General features: G+C 37.3%; 1 protein-coding gene and 2 long non-coding RNA genes across 12 annotated transcripts in view; 2 read left to right on the forward strand and 1 right to left on the reverse strand.

Moving 5' to 3' along the window:
* The window catches only part of LOC128020811 (NACHT, LRR and PYD domains-containing protein 3), a 638,518-nt gene that overhangs the window by 365,765 nt on the left and 250,764 nt on the right, over positions 1-21,989 (forward strand). For 4 of the 9 annotated variants that reach the window (XM_052607817.1, XM_052607737.1, XM_052607662.1 and 1 more), the window contains 2 exons: positions 7,023-8,999; positions 10,005-10,178. In XM_052607817.1, coding sequence (XP_052463777.1) covers positions 7,023-8,999; positions 10,005-10,178 — 2,151 coding nt within the window. Of the gene's footprint in view, positions 1-6,051; positions 6,108-7,022; positions 9,000-10,004; positions 10,179-21,989 lie in introns of those variants that run through there. The other 5 variants (XM_052607896.1, XM_052608064.1, XM_052607979.1 and 2 more) reach the window with 3 other exon arrangements.
* Positions 5,084-21,989, reverse strand: part of LOC127939993 (uncharacterized) — a 235,539-nt gene continuing 218,633 nt past the window's right edge. The window contains exon 3 of the long non-coding RNA XR_008148938.1: positions 5,084-5,147. This is a non-coding gene — a long non-coding RNA (uncharacterized LOC127939993). The remainder of the gene's footprint in view (positions 5,148-21,989) is intronic.
* On the forward strand, positions 10,271-12,711 carry LOC127938920 (uncharacterized). Of its 2 annotated transcripts, none has more exons than XR_008148856.1 (4): positions 10,271-10,676; positions 11,434-11,641; positions 11,767-11,850; positions 12,498-12,711. It is a non-coding gene; the product is annotated as an uncharacterized LOC127938920 (long non-coding RNA). The 2 variants fall into 2 exon arrangements; XR_008148845.1 differs by having other exon boundaries at positions 10,279-10,666.

The following is a 21,989-nucleotide window of genomic DNA, read 5'->3' on the forward strand; positions in this document are numbered from 1 at the left end:
TGAAGGATAATGTGAGAAATCTTGGGGTCATTATTGACTCATCGCTTAGCTTTGATAAACAGATTAATTCAGTTGTAAGAAGTAGTTTTTATCATCTTAAAAGTATTGCTAAGCTTAAACCTTTTCTTAGTTTTAAGGATTTGGAGACCGTTGTTCATGCATTTATTTCTTCGCGACTGGACTACTGTAACTCCCTCTATGTAGGGATCAGCCACCGACAACTGTCACGTCTGCAGCTTGTACAGAATGCTGCAGCTAGACTTCTGACGGGCACCAAAAAAAGAGAGCACATCACTCCGGTGCTGCGTTCTCTTCACTGGTTACCAGTCAAGTTTAGGATTGATTTCAAGATTTTACTGGTTGTTTTTAAAGCTTTACATAATTTGTCTCCTAACTATATTTCCAATCTTATAGAGCCCTACATTTCAGTTAGGTCTTTAAGATCGTCAAATCAACTATTGCTAGTTACTCCTCAGTCCAAAAAGAAGTCAAAAGGTGATCGTGCTTTCTCAGTAACAGGCCCTAAACTGTGGAACAATCTCCCTCTTTATATTTGACAAGCTCCATCAGTGGAGGTCTTTAGGTCTCAGCTGAAGACTTATCTGTTTAGCTTGGCTTTTTAACTAGTTCTTGTTTAATTCTGTATTTTAAAATTTGTATGTCCACTTTGTTTTTATTTTCACAATGTGAAGCACTTTGGGCAACAAAGTTGTGTATAAATGTGCTATACAAATAAATTGAAATTGAAGTATTATTCTGTGTTACAGGTATTTACAGATGGGTCTAAGCCTGAGTCTGGAAGAGCAGCAGTATATATTCCTACTTTTAAAATAAAAATGACTAAAAGATTATCAGACTATGTGTCAGTTTTTACTACTGAATTGTTAGCTATCATCCTAGCGCTACAGTGGATTGAAGAAGTTCAGCCAGAGAGAACAGTGATATGTACAGATTCAATGGCTGCGCTCTCAAGTCTATTAAGTGGTAAATCTGAAGCTCGGCAAGACTTAGTATTAGAAGTGTTACAAAATTTGCATAGAATAAGACAGTTAAGGATTGAGGTTACATTCCTCTGAGTGCCTGCACATGTGGGTGTGGATGGAAATGAGGAAGTAGACTTGCTAGCAAAGAAAGCATTAAATCATCCACAAATAGAAATTAAGATAGCATTAAGTAAAGCTGAATTCAAGAGACTGATTACATTAGAAGCAAATAAAAAATGGCAAGACATATGGAATAGTGGGTCTAAAGGAAGACACCTATTCCAGATTCAGGAGAGTGTTGGAAAGAAGAGGAAAAGATACGGAAATAGAAAGAAAGATGTCATTCTTTCAAGACTGAGAGTTGGACATACAGCATTGAATCAAGGTCTGTATAAGATAGGTAAGCATGAATCTGGAAAGTGTGATAAATGTGGAGAGGTAGAAAGAGTGAGGCATATTCTTATTGAATATTCTGCATATGAAAGAGAGCGATTTCAATTAATTCAAGAATTAGGATGGCTGGGAATTGATCACATTTCTTTAAATACATTGTTAGGAAATTGTTCAAGGCAATCAGCAGTGCATGACATTTTGTTTAAATACCTGAAAAACACAGGAACACTATGTAGAATTTAGAAATTTAATTATTTGTTATTGAAATATATATTTTTTCTTTTATTTTTTTGGGTTGTGTCCGTCTTCTAAATCTATGCGCACTCCACACTCCAGATCAGCAGGTGGCGGTAATGCACCTTTACGCTGGTTTGCCAAAACCGCCATAAAACACTAGAAGAAGAAGAAGAAGAAGAAGAAGAAGAAGAAGAAGAGTGTCGAAACCGAAAGTAATCGCGTATTTTGAAGAGTTAAACTCCTTCTGTTCAGATCTCAGAGTTGACGGTAAGTTGAGTTGTCAGCTTCTAATATCATGTATTATTGTAGAATGTCGCTCTCATGTTAAACTCTTCACACTTTAACGGAGATTTGAGGGAGTTGTTGTGACAGTTTAAAATGATGGAAAGACAATCAGGAAGTCGAAAATGTTTCCGTGTTGGGATGAAGATCGCAATGAAACTATAAGAAATAAAATAAAATGTAATCAATCGTAAAGAGGCTCAAGCTGTGGAGGTCAGAAAGACTGAAAGAGATTTTTGGAGATCATTCTGTAATGAAAAAGGTAGAAGTCCTCCTGTAAAAGACATATGAAACATGATTTTAAAACATCAGAGGAATAAGTAAGAGATTTGAACGATCTGTTTTCAGAAGAGGAGAAAAGTTAGCGGAAACAGATGAAGAGAAGACAATAATGTTTCCAGAGGAGCTTATAAAAGACAACTCTTCTAGAAACTTGTGTGAAGAGAGAAAGAGATGAAGAGAAAAGATGTTCAGAATAAAGCTGGCAGTAAAAGACAGAAGGGAAGTTCTGGACATTTGAAATGACTGAATTTAAGAAAGCATTAAAAAGAGTGAAAGAATGAGCAGCTGGACAAGACGGAGTGAGCTATGGTCAGATAAAACATCTCAGTTGAGAGACTTTGGGTTTTATTCAACAAGATCTGGATCCAAGAGGTTTTACAAAAGACATGGAAAGAGCCAATAGTTATTCCCATAAGGAAGCCTGGGAAGAATCATAGTTTTCCAACAAACTGAAGGCCAAGAGCACTTACTGTGGGGAAGTTGTGGCCTAAAGGTTAGAGAGTCAGACTCCCAATCGAAAGGTTGTGAGTTCGAGTCTCGGGGCCGGCAGGAACTGTGGGTGGGGGGAGTGCATGTACAGTTCTCTCTCCACCTTCAATACCACGACTGAGGAGCTCTTGAGCAAGGCATCGAACCCCCAACTGCTCCCCGGGCGCCGCAGCATAAATGATGAACACTGCTCCGGGTGTGTGTTCACAGTGTGTGTGTGTGTTCACTGCTCTGTGTGTGTGCACTTCGGATGGGTTAAATGCAGAGCACAAATTCTGAGTATGGGTCACCATACTTGGCTGAATGTCACGTCACTTTCACTTTCACTTACTTCCCATGGATGTAAAATAATAGAAAAGAAGATTACAGAAAGATTATTGTGTTATTTGTAAGAAGTTATCACCAGATCAGAGTGGATTTAGGGGGACGAGGAACAGTAGACAGACACTAGAAAAGCATTGTTTAATAAAGAGATTGTTCTTTGACTGTGAAAAAGCGTATGATAGAGAATGGCATTCCTCAGGGGCGTGTTATAAGACCATTGCTTTTTATTAGTATGATAAATGATGTGTTTAGGAGGATACAAATATTTGCAGATGTTTGTTTGCAGATGATGGAGCTCGTACAGAGGAGAAAAGCATTACAAGAAGTTGGTCATTTAAGTGGGGGTTAAATTCTTAGTGGACTTTTTTCACTAATAAAAGAATGGATGAGGAAATCAGATTAAAGTTGTATAATCACAATCTAGAACGGGATCCAAAATAAGATTTGTTGTAAGATTTGTTGCAAAGCAGACTCACATGGAAAGGGCATATTGAGAAGATGGAAGAGAAATGTTGAATATAATGAGATGTGTGTCTGGGAAAGACTGGGGGCAGATAGACTGGTATTGAACACTATTTACAGAACATTAATCAGATCAATAATGGACTATAGGAGCATAGTATATGGATCTGCAGCAAAAACTCATCTAAATAAAATGTTATTAATATCCAGAAAGGTAAGGATTTTGAACGAGTTCTCAGTATTTTCAGAGGAGTTGATATCAGTAATGATGCATTAAGATGGATAAGCGAGGCAGGATTGAAGGACGTGTGGTGTGTTCAGACTCTAGTTCTGCTCTTATTGAAGCACAACAGTCAGACACTAGACAGGGTTTAGTCGTGCAGATTCTGTAAGAATGATGTACTTTACAGCAGAGAAGGAGCGTAATATTCATGTGTATGGAAATAATGAATGGACAAATGGAGTCTTTAAATGCCTCAGATGTAAAGTTATTCGCTGTCAAAGTGATGCCAAAATGAATGGGAGTCAATGGGATGCTAACATCAGGTGGGGGTCCGCTAGCCAATGCTTCAATAAAATATGAAACTCTACCCCCCTGATAAAAACAGGGCCTGCTCTACAGAGAGTGCTTCCCTCTTTTTCAAAGACGTCAAATCTGATTTGTAAAGAGCATTAGTTACAGAATCATCAGCCAATCAGATTTTGACATTCCATGACATCATGCCCTCTGGGACCTTGCTTCTCCCAGTCAGGGTTGCCAGGTATTCTCACAAACCACCCAATCGTGTTTTGAGGTGTCCCCAGTTAAAAATCGCATTCCAGGGGTAAAATACAATTTTTTTTTCTCCTGGTAAAATTCACATTCCAGGGGCTAAATTTCACGTCACTGAGATTGCTTCAACCAGCAGACATGAAAAACAACCCGCGGTAGCAGTGTTAAAGTAGCCCAATCTGGCAACATTGATTCCAGTTTTAATTTGTGAATTTCCAAGCCACTGTCACCGGTGATCTACACCAGATCTTGTTGTTGATCTGCCTTTTTCAAGACGCTCTTTTACAAACAAAAGAGGAATAACTGAAGGATAAACTACTTAACCTGAATTTGCTAACAACAGTTTTGTGCACCATTTCAAAGATTGCATCTATGACTGGCTAACAGCTAGCACCGAGCACAAGAAGTTATTTGGCCATGTTTATTTTTTTAATACGAGTAAAGGGACATGGAATGATAGACAGACTTTATTTACAAGTGACAGGTGAGTGCTTTATTATTTGAGGAGTATTGATTCATGCACATTGTTATGGAGGTGTAGTGTTGTCTGATAATGCTGTGGTGTGTGTGTGGATGTCCAGTATTTGTACAGTTCTGCTGCTGTCGTCATTTTAGAGTGACGTGATGTTCATAGAGAATCGTGTATTGATGGATTACTTTTACTGATCATCCAGTGAAGTGGTCAAAGTGTTATTTGTTTTGTTTCTTCATTGACAGACCTCAGATCAGTTCTTCATCATGGAGATCAGTGAGAGATCTTCATCTCCAGAACACAGCTGTGTGTCTCTGAAGAGTGATGCATCCATGGATGATCCTCCTAAACTCAGTGCTGAACCAGTGACCTCTGACCCCAGTGCTGAACCAGTGACCTCTGACCCCAGTGCTGAACCAGTGACCTCTGACCCCAGTGCTGAACCAGTGACCTCTGACCCCAGGTGAGACTCCATCAGCTTGGTATGGTGCTGTGAGACATTATTAAAGCTCTTTCTCTTCTGCTGTCTGCTGTTCTCATTATTTTCTGTATTATTGTCACACATAAGGAGTCTGATTGTGTGTGCGGTGTTAAACTGTGTTTCACTGCAATCTCTGGAATAATAAACACAGTGTTGTGTGTCATTTGTCTCTTGTGTTTCTATAAGCAGGTCTGAAGTTATTATGGAGAACAGAGAGAGTCAGAGATCTTCATCTCCAGATCACAGCGGTGTGTCTCTGAAGAGTGATGCATCCATGGATGATCGTCCTAAATTCAGTGCTGATCCAGTGACCTCTGACCCCAGGTGAGACACTGTCCTGTACTGGACACAATAGACTGACTCCTACAACATCATACATCATCTGAACTAATTGTGTTGTGTTAATTACTGTGTGAAGATGTGTATGAATAATTATATTTTAGAGTCAGCAGGAGGAACAGTCAGAGATCTTCATCTCCAGATCACAGCGGTGTGTCTCTGAAGAGTGACTGGTCCATAGGAATTCCTCCTGACCTCAGTGTTGATCCAGTGACCTCTGACCCCAGGTGAGGATAAACGTGTAGTGCACACTTCACTGTTCACACACATCTAGTGTTTGCTGCAGATGAGAGTAAAATGCTTTCTCTGAGTCCTGACAGAGAGATGAGTTTTAGATGAGAGATGATTTTATTCCTGATTTCACCTCAAATCTGTGGACAAAAGTTCAGTGCTGGAAAATGAATTTGATCTCAATGTCCAGCCGCAGTGGATGGATAGACAATAAAACGCAAACTAGTGATCTGAAACAATGGTGTAACCGGTAGCTCTTTGTAGTGCACCGTAGCTACTCTCTTTCTGTGTGCATCACCAGTATGTCAGGATACACGCTATGGACCAGAACTCTAGATTCACTACAGAGGGCAAAATGAGGTAAAACACATTAACACAAAAACCAGACAGACCAGGAAAATGACTTTTACCAAGATGGTTTCCTTTTACTTTTTCAGGAAGGTTGAAAATTAATGTAATATGAAATTAAATAACAATAAATAATACAACTGTATAAAGAGATGTAGAATTTGAGCTCCTTTGTGGTTACTAGCGATCTGAAACAATGGCCTCAGCACCCGAAGGAGTAGGGATGAGTTTACCAGACGTCTCGTTTTTCCCGGGAGTCACAATTCGTTGTCGATTAATTTACAGTTAGTGAAAGCAGGATAAAAATCACGTTGATAGAAGTGTAGAGAATCTCACGTCAATACAGTCGTTTATGGATTAAGTGAACATGAACAGGTGTGTGAAAACTGAACGTGTGTCAGTATTTAATGCTCGCCTTCCGTCTTAAAAGGACAGCATTCCAAATTAAATACCTGTCATTCATTTTAACCAACAAAAGACGTTAAATAAATGTATACATGTTGAGTAAAACCTACAGTATCTGAAGAAATAGTTTAATTTGTATCTCTATTGTATTTGTCTTATTGTGCTTCTTAAAAAAAAAAAAAAAAATATATATATATATATATATATATATATATATATATATATATATATATATATATATATATATATATATATATATATATATATATATATATATATATTTTTTTTTTTTTTTTTTTTTTTTTTCACTACTGTTAAAGGGATAGTTCACTAAAAATTAAAATTGAATGTTGCCTTTTCCGGCTTTCTGTGAAGCTCCTTTGGAGCACTGTGCATTACATAAAGTGATGAACGGATAAACTGAAATGAAAGACATTAATTATACAGAATGACATCTCTATTGATTTAGCTTTGAGTTTTTATATAAAGCTATTTGTAAAAACCTGTTCTCTGTTGTTCCAGCCGTGTGTATAGAGACGATCAGATACGAGCCCAGGATCCTCCTCAAGCAGTGAATGATGAACTACAGAGAGTCAAAGAGCAGCACAAAACCAGCATGAAGAACAAGTATGAGAGATTATTTGAGGGACTGAAACTCCAGGAGAATGAAAGCCTCCTGAACAGCATCTACACACAGCTCTACATCATAGAGGGAGAAAGAGAAGGAGTGAATGAAGAACATGAGGTTTTACAGATGGAGAAAACAGCCAGAACACAACCCTCACAAGACACTCCAATCTACTGCAATGACATCTTTAAAGCCTCCGCTGAAGCAGGATGTGAGGAGAAAGAGCAGATCAAGACTGTTCTTACTAAAGGCATCGCTGGAATCGGAAAAACCGTCTCTGTGCAGAAGAAGAAGAAGAAGAAGAAGAAGATCAAGACTGTTCTTACTAAAGGCATCGCTGGAATCGGAAAAACCGTCTCTGTGCAGAAGTTCATTCTGGACTGGGCCGAGGGAAAAGCCAATCAGGATGTAGATTTCATGTTTGTGCTTCCATTTCGAGAGCTGAACTTGATCCGAGATCATCAGTACAGTCTTCACAGACTTCTGCTGGACTTTCATCCTGAACTTCAAGATCTGGACTCACAGATTTATGAGGAGTGTAAAGTTGTGTTCATCTTTGATGGTCTGGATGAAAGCAGAATCACTCTGATGTTTTCAGACGCTCAGAAAGTTTGTGATGTGACTGAGACTTCATCAGTGGCTGTGTTGATGTCAAAGCTGATGAAAGGAGAGCTGCTTCCCTCTGCTCTCATCTGGATCACCTCCAGACCAGCAGCAGCCAATCAGATCCCCTCCGAATACATCCACCGTCTGACAGAAATTCAGGGATTCACTGAGCCTCAGAAGGAGGAATATTTCAGGAAGAGAATCAGTGATGAGCATCAAGCCAGCAGAATCATCTCACACATCAGAAGAGCAAGAAGCCTCCACATCATGTGCCACATCCCCGTCTTCTGCTGGATCTCATCCACTGTGCTTCAGAAGCTCCTGGAAGAAGATCTGAGTGCAGAAATCCCTCAAACTCTGACTGAAATGTACATCCACTTCCTGCTGATTCAGATCAACATGAGGAAGCAGAAGTATGAAGAGAGAGATCCAGAGAAACTCCTGCCGTCCAACAGAGAAGTGATTGTGAAACTTGCTGAAGTGGCTTTCAAACAGCTGATGAAGGGCAATGTGATGTTCTATGAGGAGGACCTGATTGAGAGCAGCATAGACGTCACTGACGCCTCGGTGTATTCTGGGATTTGCACTGAGATCTTTAAGCAGGAATCTGTGATTCATCAGAGGAAAGTCTACAGCTTCATTCATCTGAGCGTTCAGGAGTTTCTCGCTGCTTTCTATCTGCTTTACTGCTATTTAACAAAGAACAAGAAAACACTGGATGAATTCAGATCAAACAGATATTACTCTGATAAAGACTCTCTGTATGATCTACTAACATCAGCAGTATATAAATCTCTCAAGAGTAAGAATGGACGTCTGGATTTGTTCCTGCGGTTCCTGCTGGGCGTCTCACTGGAGTCCAATCAGAGACTCTTACAGGATCTACTGACACACACAGAGAACAGCTCAGAGACCATCAGCAGAACCACACAGTACATTAAAGAGAGGATCACAGATAAAGATGATGATGATGATGATGGACTGATGGTCAAGAGAGGTTATCGTCTCTCAGCTGATCAGTCCATCAATCTGTTCCTCTGTCTGCTGGAAGTGAAAGATCAGACTCTGTTCAGAGAGATTCAGGAGTTTGTGAAATCAGACAAACACTCAGAGAAGAAACTCTCTCCTGGTCACTGCTCAACAATCTCCTACATGCTTCAGATGTCAGAGGAGACACTGGATGAACTGAACCTCATGAAATACAACACATCAGCTGAGGGGAGAAGAAGACTGATACCAGCTGTGATCAACTGCAGAAAAGCTCTGTGAGTGTTTCATCATCAACTAAAGGATCATATTTAATAATGAACCTGACTCCTTTAAAATAAATGTTCCTGAATGAGAGATTTTCTCCTGAATAACAGGCCAGAATCTTAAAGGAGTCCCAACATGTGTTTTTAATCCAGTAGATATTAGAGTAAAAGGTAAAAACAACCCCGTCACATGAGAAACTGGTTCATTAAATCAGCAGCAGCTGCAGCAAAGAGACGCTCCACACATTGATCAGTAAAGCTGACATTCACACATTTCACTCTCAATCAAGACACAATCATGATATCAACTACTGCTAATATTAATAACTATAATAACATTTAATCTGCAGTAATTATTGATCATAAATGCTGAATGTTGCAGCTGTTTGACTGCTGTTACAGTGAACTATTACAGTGAAGACAGAGCTTGACGTCTGCTTACTCTTTACTGTACAGCACTAGACACTATTTTACATTATTATACATTTAAAGAGCTCTGCATTATGACATAAAATAAATCAAACCATAGAAAAGGTGGATGAGTGTGAATGGTAATATTATGAGTGATATAGGTCTAGTTTTCTAACACATATTTACTCTGTCAGCATTGTGACCACATTAATGTCACAAATAAAAGATTAAAACTTACATTTCAGCAGCTCACACACGAACATGAATTATTCACACAAAACAAGCGAAGAGTTTGTCATTTAATGAGATCTGTGTTAAATATCCATTTACATGTCAGTCTTTTGTGAAAATGACTTTTACAAACTCAGATGTGACGCATTTCTGTGAAGGACTACAGAACAAGCTCTGATTCACAACATTAGTGTCCAAACACAGAAATAAAAGAGGGTCTATATATCAGATCAGGATCTGAAGACTATAATAAACACAAATCCAGCTAATAAAGAGAAACTACAAATATTGATAAAATTAACAATACAGCAGGAAGGATTTAATCCTTTGATAATAATAATAATAATAATAATAATTGTGTTTAATCTCTTCTAGATTTTCTGGCTGTAATCTCACTGCTCAGTGTTGTGAGAGATTGTCTTCAGCTCTACAATCCTCAAACTGTGTCCTGAGAGAGCTGGATCTGAGCAACAATGACCTGCAGGACTCTGGTGTAAAGTTTATTTCTGATGGACTGAAGAGTCCAAACTGTCAGCTGCAGATACTGAGGTATTAAGAACATAGAAGTGTGTGTGTGTGTGTGTGTGTGTGTGTGTGTGTGTGCAGTGTTGAGGAGTAAGTAGTTACATGTAACGGCGTTACGTAATTTAATTACAAAATAAATGTAACAGTAATCAGTTACAGTTACTAAGAAAAAATGAGTAATTAAATTACAGTTACTTATGAAAATTGTAACTTTTACAAAGAGGATTACATTTGAATATTTACACACATCCACATTCAGCTTATTTCTTTCCCAAATTGCACTAAGCAACCCGTTCTCATCAGTCTGCGTATAAATAACACGACTTTACACTTTCTATTTGCGTGTAATGCATACGCCAAATGCCATTTTTGCGTGCATATGATACGCCAATCCTTCCCATTAATTTCGGTGGAGAGCAGATGCGTCCAAATAACACGCATCATCTTCAGCGGCAGTGACGTCACCAGCGAGGCTCGTTCAGTTCACCTGATGCGCGTACACCTTCAAACAGGTAAGCAAGGGTAAATATATTTTTTCCTTCTTCTTTTTGTAATGATATCACGTGGTTAAGCGTATTGTTTTAATTATTTCAGTATTTCTGCATCACGTTAGACAGGGTCGTGTTTTTAAAGGGCAGTTTATGCTCAAATTATGGGTCAGTGGGCTGCTCAGCTAGCCTACCATTGTCATTAGCCTAAGCTAACCTGTACTGTTTATAGACCTGTTGCAGTTTTAAATAAATAATGATGTGACATATGGGTCTTCAGCTTTTAGACATGACTAATACAAGCACAACAAAGCACCCAAACCCAATATCGCGTGATAATCGTGATCGTGTAAAAAGTCCACACATTTAGCATATTTTTTACAATACTAGCCTAACTTTTGCTTGACCACGTCATGTGTAGCCAATACACACACAGTAACTACAGCATATTTACCATGCTTCTCCTACTGTAACCGTAGTTTTACTCTGGACTTTGTAACGCACATAACCACGACATTTACTATGGGTTTACCATAGTTTTACTCTGGTATTTGTATTTACTAACACACAATAACCACGACATTTACTATGGATTTACCATAGTAACCATAGTTTTACTCTGGTATTTGTATTTACTAACACACAATAACCACAACACTTACCAGGATTTTACCACAGTAACTGTGTTTTTACTCTACACTATTTGTAAAGAACAGTAACCACTAAGTTTGCCATGCCTTTAATATCTTTTTGTGATGTAATTGTAATTCAGTGTTTTTTCTGTCTTGCAGTTACGTCGGATTACATACTCCACAACAACCTGTAATCCAGCAGATCTTTAAAGAAGCCATCTCTTGTAAAATCTCTCTCTCTCTCTCTCTCTCTCTCTCTCGCTCTGCTAGAATTAACAGGGAACTTCAACTCCACGCTCCCAATGCTGATATTGAAGAAGCTGTCAAGGGGGCTGAACAAGTCCTTCAGAGGATCAACCCTTCACAGGTAATGTTGAAGACTCTTAGTTATAACTGATTTGCTTTAATGAACGCATCCTTATATTATGTGTTAATCAAATATTTTGGTCACAGATCATTTTAACACACTGTCTCAACATGTTTATATTTCAGGAAGGCCTGTCATGAGATTTGAATTTGACCATCTTGTGCATTTATGAAGAAGACCAAAAGCTGCCAAGGCAAACACTTCCAATGGTACGTCAGATACATTTTTCTCAGCATTTGATGTTTCTTAAATTTTGGTTCACTTAGCCCATCAGGAAGAACACTCAACAAAGAGCATGTTGTAGTAGTAATAATTCATCCAATAATCATATTATATTGCACAAGCGTACTTGTACAAAATTCTACAACTTTTACTCCTACTGCTGTTATTGGCCATTACCACAGCTCCCATCAGATTGTGCCCATTGTAAGAGTGTTTATATCATGAAGTTTAAATGAAGTCCATTGTTTTCTTTATTAATCTTTACAAATTGGTGCCGCCTCTTCCTGTTTCAACAGTACATGATATCTGTCCACACCTCATAGTCTGCCTTTCTTTCTATGGTGATGTTACTGAACACATCTGTCTTAGAAGCAAGAGAATGGAAATCCTAGTTTAACTTTTCAAGTGCTACAAATCAGATCTTCAATGAATTTGGGCAATCAGATCACTTAAAGTTGTTCACACAAAGACCAATAACTATAATGAGAAGTATTTTAGCATCCACACCAACAGACAATACTGTACAATTACTGCTATGCACACTGCAGTTACAGTATGTTGTATTCTGCCATTTGTTGTTGTCAGTGTTTTTGTTGTTCATAATGTGATAAATTATCTTTGTTTCTTCTTGCAGGATTTCTCACAGATTACTTAATCATTCTTCATCAGCTCTTCACAATATCAGCCCATTCAAAAGCTTCCAGATCTTCCTCTCTTGTGTGACACATCTGCTCTCAGTCCTTTACTGCCAACCTCTACATTCATCACTCCAATCTCTACTATAAGCACTCCTGTATATATATATATATATATATATATATATATATATATATATATATATATATATATATATATATATATATATATATATATATATATATATATATATATATACACATAATAATAATTTTTATTATTAACCATTTATTTGTTTTGCATTTATTCACAATAGAAGCAAACAATGATTACAGGATATATGTTTTTAAAGGTGATAATTGTAAAATATTGGAGCATTGTTCTTAATCATTTTTGCCTATTTGGTTGATAAAGGGAAGAAAACAATATATTTTCAACTGTAGCCTTGATTATTCTTTGGCATCTTTTGTCAGGATTTCTGTAAACAAATTCCCTTTTTATTTTTGAATATTAAACTTATGTTTTTTGAAGGGAGTTTCTGTTGCAATTGTGTTTGTTTGTTTTCACTTAGTTACCTCTATGCATTTTTTTTTATTTTCTTTTTTTTCATAGTGGAATAAACTGGAGAGAGACTGTTCTGGGCACTATGTTTATCTGCGAAAAGTTTGACATATCAATAAACACTGTAAAATGACTAAACAATGAGTGATTGATGTCATGATGTTTGTTTGTTTGTTTTCTGTTCCTATAGTTCAACTGGTGGATCTAAGAATGGCAAGTTTTTAGGGTCCATTTCCATGAAACGTAGATGTGATAAATTGTTTACCTTTAATACACTATAAATACATTGTAAATATTACAGAAGGAAAATTGAGTAGTAGAAAAATATTGTGTTTAAATAATCTTCAGAGGTGTTTTTTTTTTGAGCAAATGAAACATTTTGACATTTATTTTTCACACAGTATATGCAAACTTTTGAGTTTAAGTACTGTACACTAATATTAGTGTAAACAATGTAGCCTATTCAATACAATGGGAATCATTATACCTTCGTTAAAACACAAAACAAAAAAAACACCTTTAATCAACGTATTTCTTGCTGCATCAGGGTAACTGCAGCTTCTGTCCATTCACTACAGGAACCCGGAAGCTCCCGGCATAAATGACCATATATGTACAAGTTAGTGTGACGCCTCTGCTCAACTGGGTTGCCATTGGCTTTGACGTTCCCTTGGCTCTCGCAGAACTCGCTGTGATTGGACTATCTTTTAACCCAAATTATAACCGGTTAATGTTGCAAAGTCCGTTTGACTGTAATTATTACGTCAGTAATACCTTCAGTTAACAATGCAGTGTTGCTATGTCGTGAGAAATTACCTCTTTACCGAAATCGTAACCCTAACCCTAAGCACAAGTCCAATAAACTCCAAATACCAGCGCTAATATTACTCGCGTTCAAACGATAGAATGGCAGAGGCTTATGGGTAATGTAGTTTAAAATGTTTAATAATTAAAAAAATGGGAAAATGCGATCTTTTTTAACAAAGGGTCATCTAAACATGTTCATTGTGTAAACATTAATGACATATTTAAGAGGCAGGCTGAAATTCGATATTTTACTAAGTGCACTTTTTTAAACACCTTTATACCACCTTTCCATATATGTTTGAAAACTCTGTCCAACATTATTTAATTAGCATAGCATAAGTAGTTGTCCTGCCAATTTTTTCTTTGACACTATAATCAGACTTTGATTTACAGCCATTTGAAATTTACATTTTTTTGCTCTTCTAAGGGACTCTACTGGGCCCTTGAAGATGGAAGGGCAGTAAAACATATACATACCTTTTCTCATCATGGACAACAGACTGTGCTGAGTCATCATTTTTAACTTTTTTTTTTCAACAAATTGCCAATATGTAAGTTGTAAGTCATGTTTATCTTAGAATAAGAATAGAACCATAAAAATATACATCAGTGCCTATTTGGAATAGGCTCCAAATATTGAATTATATCAGGTGCAAGGATACAGTATTGAAAGTAAACAAAGACACCAATTTAAACAACCAATACATACTGTGACACTTCATTGTACTTTCACAGTGTCAATGTGTCATTCAGTAAGACAAGGTACAGAGAGTGTGTAGTTTATAGTGCAAAGCCATACAATTCATGCAATGCAAAGAATCATAATATTAAGAGCTAATTTGTGTCTCTGTGTAAAATACTCCTCATATTTGTCCTCCTCGGGTACTAAACATCAGTAATGTGCATGCTCATCTTGCTTATTATACAGTACTGGATTCATGTTGATCTTTCCCTTGTCCATCACCTTCAGTTGTGCATGAAATTCCTGCAGCATTATAGTCCATGCAGTATCTTCTAATGCAGCTTTCAGCCTGCCCTTCATCTAACTGAATGTCATTAATGTTACCAAATGTTCATTTCTTAATTAAAACACATTTATCTATTGTTTACAAAATTAAATGGTGTATTTACCAAACACCATTCTTAATATAGAATATTCACCCTACTTTATTATCCAACACCATGTGCAGTACTTTACTGGAGGATACAACATAAAGACAACTAAAGTAGTGTATTAAGACAAATGATATACAATTTTTAACAATATTAAAAATGGGTTATGTTAAAACCATGTTTTTCTAATCAGATGAAGCCATGCAAATGCATGCATGGTGAAATGTCTTGAGCCCCAAAGAATCACATCAAGTTTTTAGAGCTCTCCTGCTTTTCTTCCTCTTCTTGCTTGTCCATGTCCTGGACATATCATAATCTTCCATGTCATACATTTTTTTTGCAGTTGTTATGCAGCACCCTACAGCACAACTGATGAACAAAAGACATGTAACCAATTTAAATCAAATGTCTTTATTGTCACAATACAATGAACACAAGTATACAGGTGATGAAAGTCTTGGGTGCAGACTGCAGCGTGACAGTATGGATGACAAATGAATTAATTCATGAATATATATGAAATACAAATTCTGAATATATATATATGCAACACACATATATAAGGGACTCAATTCAGGTAGAGAACAATATATGTTAAAAATTATGCTATACAAAGAGCATGAATTGAAAACAATAATAATCACAGTACACATACATCTCTGCAGTAAAGCACGGTATGAATTAGTGCAAACAGAATGTCAGGGTGCATAATAATATTGAGTCCAGTCAGCATAACTGATAAGAGTGCAGGGCATATGAGGTTGGTGGGGTGTGTATGGTTTTACTGGTATGAGTTCAGTTCAGTCTGATTGCCTGTGAAAGGAACTTGTCTCACTGTCTGCTGGGGTAGGTTCTGTGATAACGTCTGCCTGATGGTAACAGTGAGAGCAATCCATGGCTCGGGTGGCTGGAGTCTCTGACCGTCCTCCTCACACTCCACCTGGTCTAGATGTCCTGGAGGGCCAAAACATGTATTTAGGTTATGGTAAATCAATAAACAATATTTAGTATTTTTATTTATAATTGTTGCACTGGACTTAACATTGATTCTTGTTGGGGATATTGGCCAAAAGAATCCCACCACAACTAGCTCTCGTTGTTTAGCTGTGATGTTTACTTTTACAGGCCGTAACATCTGAGCTGTCGCAGTAGAGCGGTTTGTGAATGCAGTCTTCACAGCAGATAACTGATGGGTTCAGGTAGCAGTGATGCACTCGGTGGCCATTCAATTGATATCTTCATCATCTGGCTTCATCTTAATTCAAACAAACAGACAAAACAATAAGTCAGCAATAACCATTCTAGAGTAATAGTGTTGGTGAATACAGTTGCAGGTGTCAGTACTCACCATATTCAGTCATTTCCTTCCCAAACACCAGAGATGATGCACAGCTTATTTGCTCATTTTAGGAGCTATAAAAAGATGTATATGTGAAAAACTATAACTGCTGACTTGAAAAGTCTTTTGAGAGATCAACATCAATGTTGTACCACACATAACTGCATTGAATTCAGACATACAAATGGAAATGTGAAACTTTTCACCTTTCTGTCTTTTCTTTTGGGGCACAAGAAGTCCATGTTCATTCCTCATTTCTTTAGGACTGGTTTGAATGATTTTCTTTGCGTTTCTGGTCTTCAGCTGTAAAACAAGAAAATATTTATTGACCCCATGTTTAATCATTATTGTTGTTTAAAAATATAAATAAAGCAGATATAATTATATACTTCAAGCACAAGTTCCTTGGCAACTCTAGTAGGCTCCTGAGTTCATCTGTACACATCAGATTCAGCGTCTGAGAAAATGCCATCATGCAAACTCTCAGTTTCTGCCTTACAACAGAGCATAAAAGAATGTGTGAGTGAGGGAGTACAGGATGAAGATGAAGTGAAAAAGGCAGAGAAAGGCAGAATTTTGTGTATAAATTTAACAGAATGAGGGGAACATTTAAGAGATTTAAGAGAACAGTATTGTCTGTTGGTGTGGATGCTAAAATACTTCTCATTATAGTTATTGGTCTTTGTGTGAACAACTTTAAGTGATCTGATTGCCCAAATTCATTGAAGATCTGATTTGTAGCACTTGAAAAGTTAAACTAGGATTTCCATTCTCTTGCTTCTAAGACAGATGTGTTCAGTAACATCACCATAGAAAGAAAGGCAGACTATGAGGTGTGGACAGATATCATGTACTGTTGAAACAGGAAGAGGCGGCACCAATTTGTAAAGATTAATAAAGAAAACAATGGACTTCATTTAAACTTCATGATATAAACACTCTTACAATGGGCACAATCTGATGGGAGCTGTGGTAATGGCCAATAACAGCAGTAGGAGTAAAAGTTGTAGAATTTTGTACAAGTACGCTTGTGCAATATAATATGATTATTGGATGAATTATTACTACTACAACATGCTCTTTGTTGAGTGTTCTTCCTGATGGGCTAAGTGAACCAAAATTTAAGAAACATCAAATGCTGAGAAAAATGTATCTGACGTACCATTGGAAGTGTTTGCCTTGGCAGCTTTTGGTCTTCTTCATAAATGCACAAGATGGTCAAATTCAAATCTCATGACAGGCCTTCCTGAAATATAAACATGTTGAGACAGTGTGTTAAAATGATCTGTGACCAAAATATTTGATTAACACATAATATAAGGATGCGTTCATTAAAGCAAATCAGTTATAACTAAGAGTCTTCAACATTACCTGTGAAGGGTTGATCCTCTGAAGGACTTGTTCAGCCCCCTTGACAGCTTCTTCAATATCAGCATTGGGAGCGTGGAGTTGAAGTTCCCTGTTAATTCTAGCAGAGCGAGAGAGAGAGAGAGAGAGAGAGAGAGAGATTTTACAAGAGATGGCTTCTTTAAAGATCTGCTGGATTACAGGTTGTTGTGGAGTATGTAATCCGACGTAACTGCAAGACAGAAAAAACACTGAATTACAATTACATCACAAAAAGATATTAAAGGCATGGCAAACTTAGTGGTTACTGTTCTTTACAAATAGTGTAGAGTAAAAACACAGTTACTGTGGTAAAATCCTGGTAAGTGTTGTGGTTATTGTGTGTTAGTAAATACAAATACCAGAGTAAAACTATGGTTACTATGGTAAATCCATAGTAAATGTCGTGGTTATGTGTGTTAGTAAATACAAAAATTTTTTAGAACTTTGAGACTTCGCGAATTCTTTGGCACGAATGAACAGTCGCTTCCTTCTAACGAAGTATTACCTGCTACCACACAGGACAGCATCACTATTGAACAGTCCACCACTCGTCTCCCTTTTAAAAGAAAGTCTACTTTTATTCCACCTAAGAATAGGAATTCATCCCTTGATACCTATTGTAGACTTGTGGAATGTGATGTAAAGACTGCTCTTAAGAACAAAAGGCAGTATAAGGTTTACAACAACTTGTCGAAAAAGGAGAGGGATGCTTTACTTGATCTTGGCAAAGATAATACGGTGATAGTGCGTCCTGCAGATAAGGGTGGCGCGATTGTACTTCAACGTGCTTCGGATTATGAACAAGAGATTCGTAGACAATTGAATGACCATACTTTTTATCAATCTTTACCTGCTGATCCTACCAATAAATTTAAAACCTGCATTGACTCCAAGTTGTTATCCCTTTTTGAGAATGGGGAGTTTAGCAAATATGAATATAATTTCCTTAAGGTAGACTTTCCAATAATACCCATTATATATACTCTGCCTAAGGTTCACAAAGGATTAGACACCCCTTTAAAAGGCCGTCCAATAGTGAGTGGCATTGGTAGTCTTACTGAAAACATCTCCTCTTATGTGGATTATTTTATAAAACCTTTTGTACCAATGTTGTCTTCCTATGTCAGAGACTCTATGGATTTTATTGAATCACTATTTTGTGTTGATTTTGCTATAGATGATGTGCTCTTGGCCACCTTTGATGTTCAGAGCTTATACACAAATATTCCTCACATTGATGGTTTAGGTGCTTTAGAACAATTTCTAACAAAAAGACCTGCAGATGAAAAACCCAGCACAGCATGTTTATTGGACTTAGCGAACATTGTCTTAACTAAGAACTTTTTTCGTTTTCAGGACGATTTTTATTTACAAATCAAAGGTACTGCAATGGGTAGTAAAATGGCACCAAACTATGCTTGCTTGTATATGGGAATTTTTGAAAATGATTTTATTTTGAATGAGTCAAATTTCTTTTTTCCTAAGATTTTGTTCTACAAACGGTATATTGATGACATTTTTATGATTACCAAGGCTACACCTGCAGAGATGATGTTATTTCTAAATTATCTTAATTCAAGGAATGAGCATGTGAATTTTACTATGGAATATGACTCTGTTAGCATCAGTTTTCTTGATGTTAGAGTATACAAATGTGACGGCAAACTTCATACCGATCTATATCGTAAACCTACGGATCGAAATACCATTTTGAGAGGGGATAGTTTCCATCCTAGACCTTTAGTTAAGAGTTTGCCTATCAGTCAGTTTAAACGTGTGCGTAGAGTGTGCAGCACGGATGAATCTTACACTTACCAATCTAATCAGTTAACTAAAAGATTTCTGAATCGTGGTTACCGTATGGAATGGATAGAAAATGCCAAACAGAAGTTGAATGATACATCTCAAATGCAGTGTTTACAAAACAAAAGTAACAACAAAACGCAGGCCTTCAATGCTCCCATTTGCACAACGAAGTACTCATCTTTGGGTGCGGAGTTTCGTAGAATTTTAAAAAAACACTGGCATATTATTTCTAGTGATCCTAGTTTGTCTGGCGTTTTTAAAAACAGTCCTAAATTAGTTTTTAAACGTCAAAATAACCTCCGTGATTGGTTGGTAAAATCTGAATATCCTGCACGCATGAAAGGTATTCCATCTCTTCCTCCAGGTAACTACAGGTGTGGCAATTGTGCTCAGTGCGCTTTCACACACAAATGTAATTCTTTTAGTCATCCACGCACTGGTCGCGACATTCCGATACGAGGCACTATCACATGTGCTTCAACCCATGTTATTTATTTAATTCGCTGCCCGTGTGGTCTTGCCTACGTGGGTAAAACATCCAGACAATTACGTATTCGTATTTGTGAACATCGCAGCAACATTAGGACCGGTGATATGCGTAGTCCCATTGCGTCTCATTTTAGGCAAATGGGTCATAATGTCAGTGTGTTAAAGTACATCGGTATAGAAAAGGTAACCAAACCATCAAGAGGTGGAGACTATGAGAAGAAATTATTACAGAGAGAATGTTTTTGGATTTATTCTCTAAATACTGTCACCATTAGGGTTGAATGAGGATTTTGATATCAAGCCATTTCTATAAATATTTTTATATGTTTGTCTTTTTCAAGTTATTTGATGCTGCATTTTGAGTGTTTGTTATATGATTTTCAAGTTATTTGATGTTGTTTTTTGAGTGTTTGTCATATGATTTGTTTCTGTCACATGATTTGTTTCTGTCACATGACTTCTAAGTGAGGAAGTCTAATTAAGGTGAGCACCTGTTATGTATTTAAAGGTGTTCCTCACTTATTGAGATTGTGCCTGATGAAGACCTGAGGGTCGAAACGTTGCCTTTTAATTAATTAAATATACTTTTGTATGGAGCAGTATTTTTCAGTGTGCAGACTGCATTTTTGTATTTAGTAAATACAAATACCAGAGTAAAACTATGGTTACTATGGTAAATCCATAGTAAATGTCGTGGTTATGTGTGTTAGTAAATACAAATACCAGAGTAAAACTATGGTTACTATGGTAAACCCATAGTAAATGTCGTGGTTATTGTGTGTTAGTAAATACAAATACCAGAGTAAAACTATGGTTACTATGGTAAACCCATAGTAAATGTCGTGGTTATGTGCGTTACAAAGTCCAGAGTAAAACTACGGTTACAGTAGGAGAAGCATGGTAAATATGCTGTAGTTACTGTGTGTGTATTGGCTACACATGACGTGGTCAAGCAAAAGTTAGGCTAGTATTGTAAAAAATATGCTAAATGTGTGGACTTTTTACACGATCACGATTATCACGCGATATTGGGTTTGGGTGCTTTGTTGTGCTTGTATTAGTCATGTCTAAAAGCTGAAGACCCATATGTCACATCATTATTTATTTAAAACTGCAACAGGTCTATAAACAGTACAGGTTAGCTTAGGCTAATGACAATGGTAGGCTAGCTGAGCAGCCCACTGACCCATAATTTGAGCATAAACTGCCCTTTAAAAACACGACCCTGTCTAACGTGATGCAGAAATACTGAAATAATTAAAACAATACGCTTAACCACGTGATATCATTACAAAAAGAAGAAGGAAAAAATATATTTACCCTTGCTTACCTGTTTGAAGGTGTACGCGCATCAGGTGAACTGAACGAGCCTCGCTGGTGACGTCACTGCCGCTGAAGATGATGCGTGTTATTTGGACGCATCTGCTCTCCACCGAAATTAATGGGAAGGATTGGCGTATCATATGCACGCAAAAATGGCATTTGGCGTATGCATTACACGCAAATAGAAAGTGTAAAGTCGTGTTATTTATACGCAGACTGATGAGAACGGGTTGCAACAAGACATACTGCCCATGATCTCCGCGACGCGGAGAACACATTCGTAGAATTCAGTCATAAAAGCCTATAACGCGGACGAAATATGCCACATTTTGGATGAATAAATCAAAAGTAGGTCGTACACTTGAATAAAAACGCGATATGGACTGGTGTCTGTGATTATTTAGCCGCAAAAACACTGAATATGAATCCTGCACGTCCTGCGTGTCTGTGGAAATCAGGCGCTGACTGGACATCGGGAGAACCGGTACTATTCACGGTGGCCTGGCAAACGATTTGGCCCTCTACTTAAATATTGTTATTATATAATTGCAAGCCGAATATACTAAAGCGATTATTCCTGAATCTCTAACAAATCATGAATCGGTTAGTCGTGACTGGCAATGGTTGGGCTCGCGCGCTCTCTGCGCCTCCGCCGAACGGTTT

This window comes from Carassius gibelio, chromosome A1 (genome assembly GCF_023724105.1).
Source record: "Carassius gibelio isolate Cgi1373 ecotype wild population from Czech Republic chromosome A1, carGib1.2-hapl.c, whole genome shotgun sequence".
NCBI lineage: Eukaryota > Metazoa > Chordata > Actinopteri > Cypriniformes > Cyprinidae > Carassius > Carassius gibelio.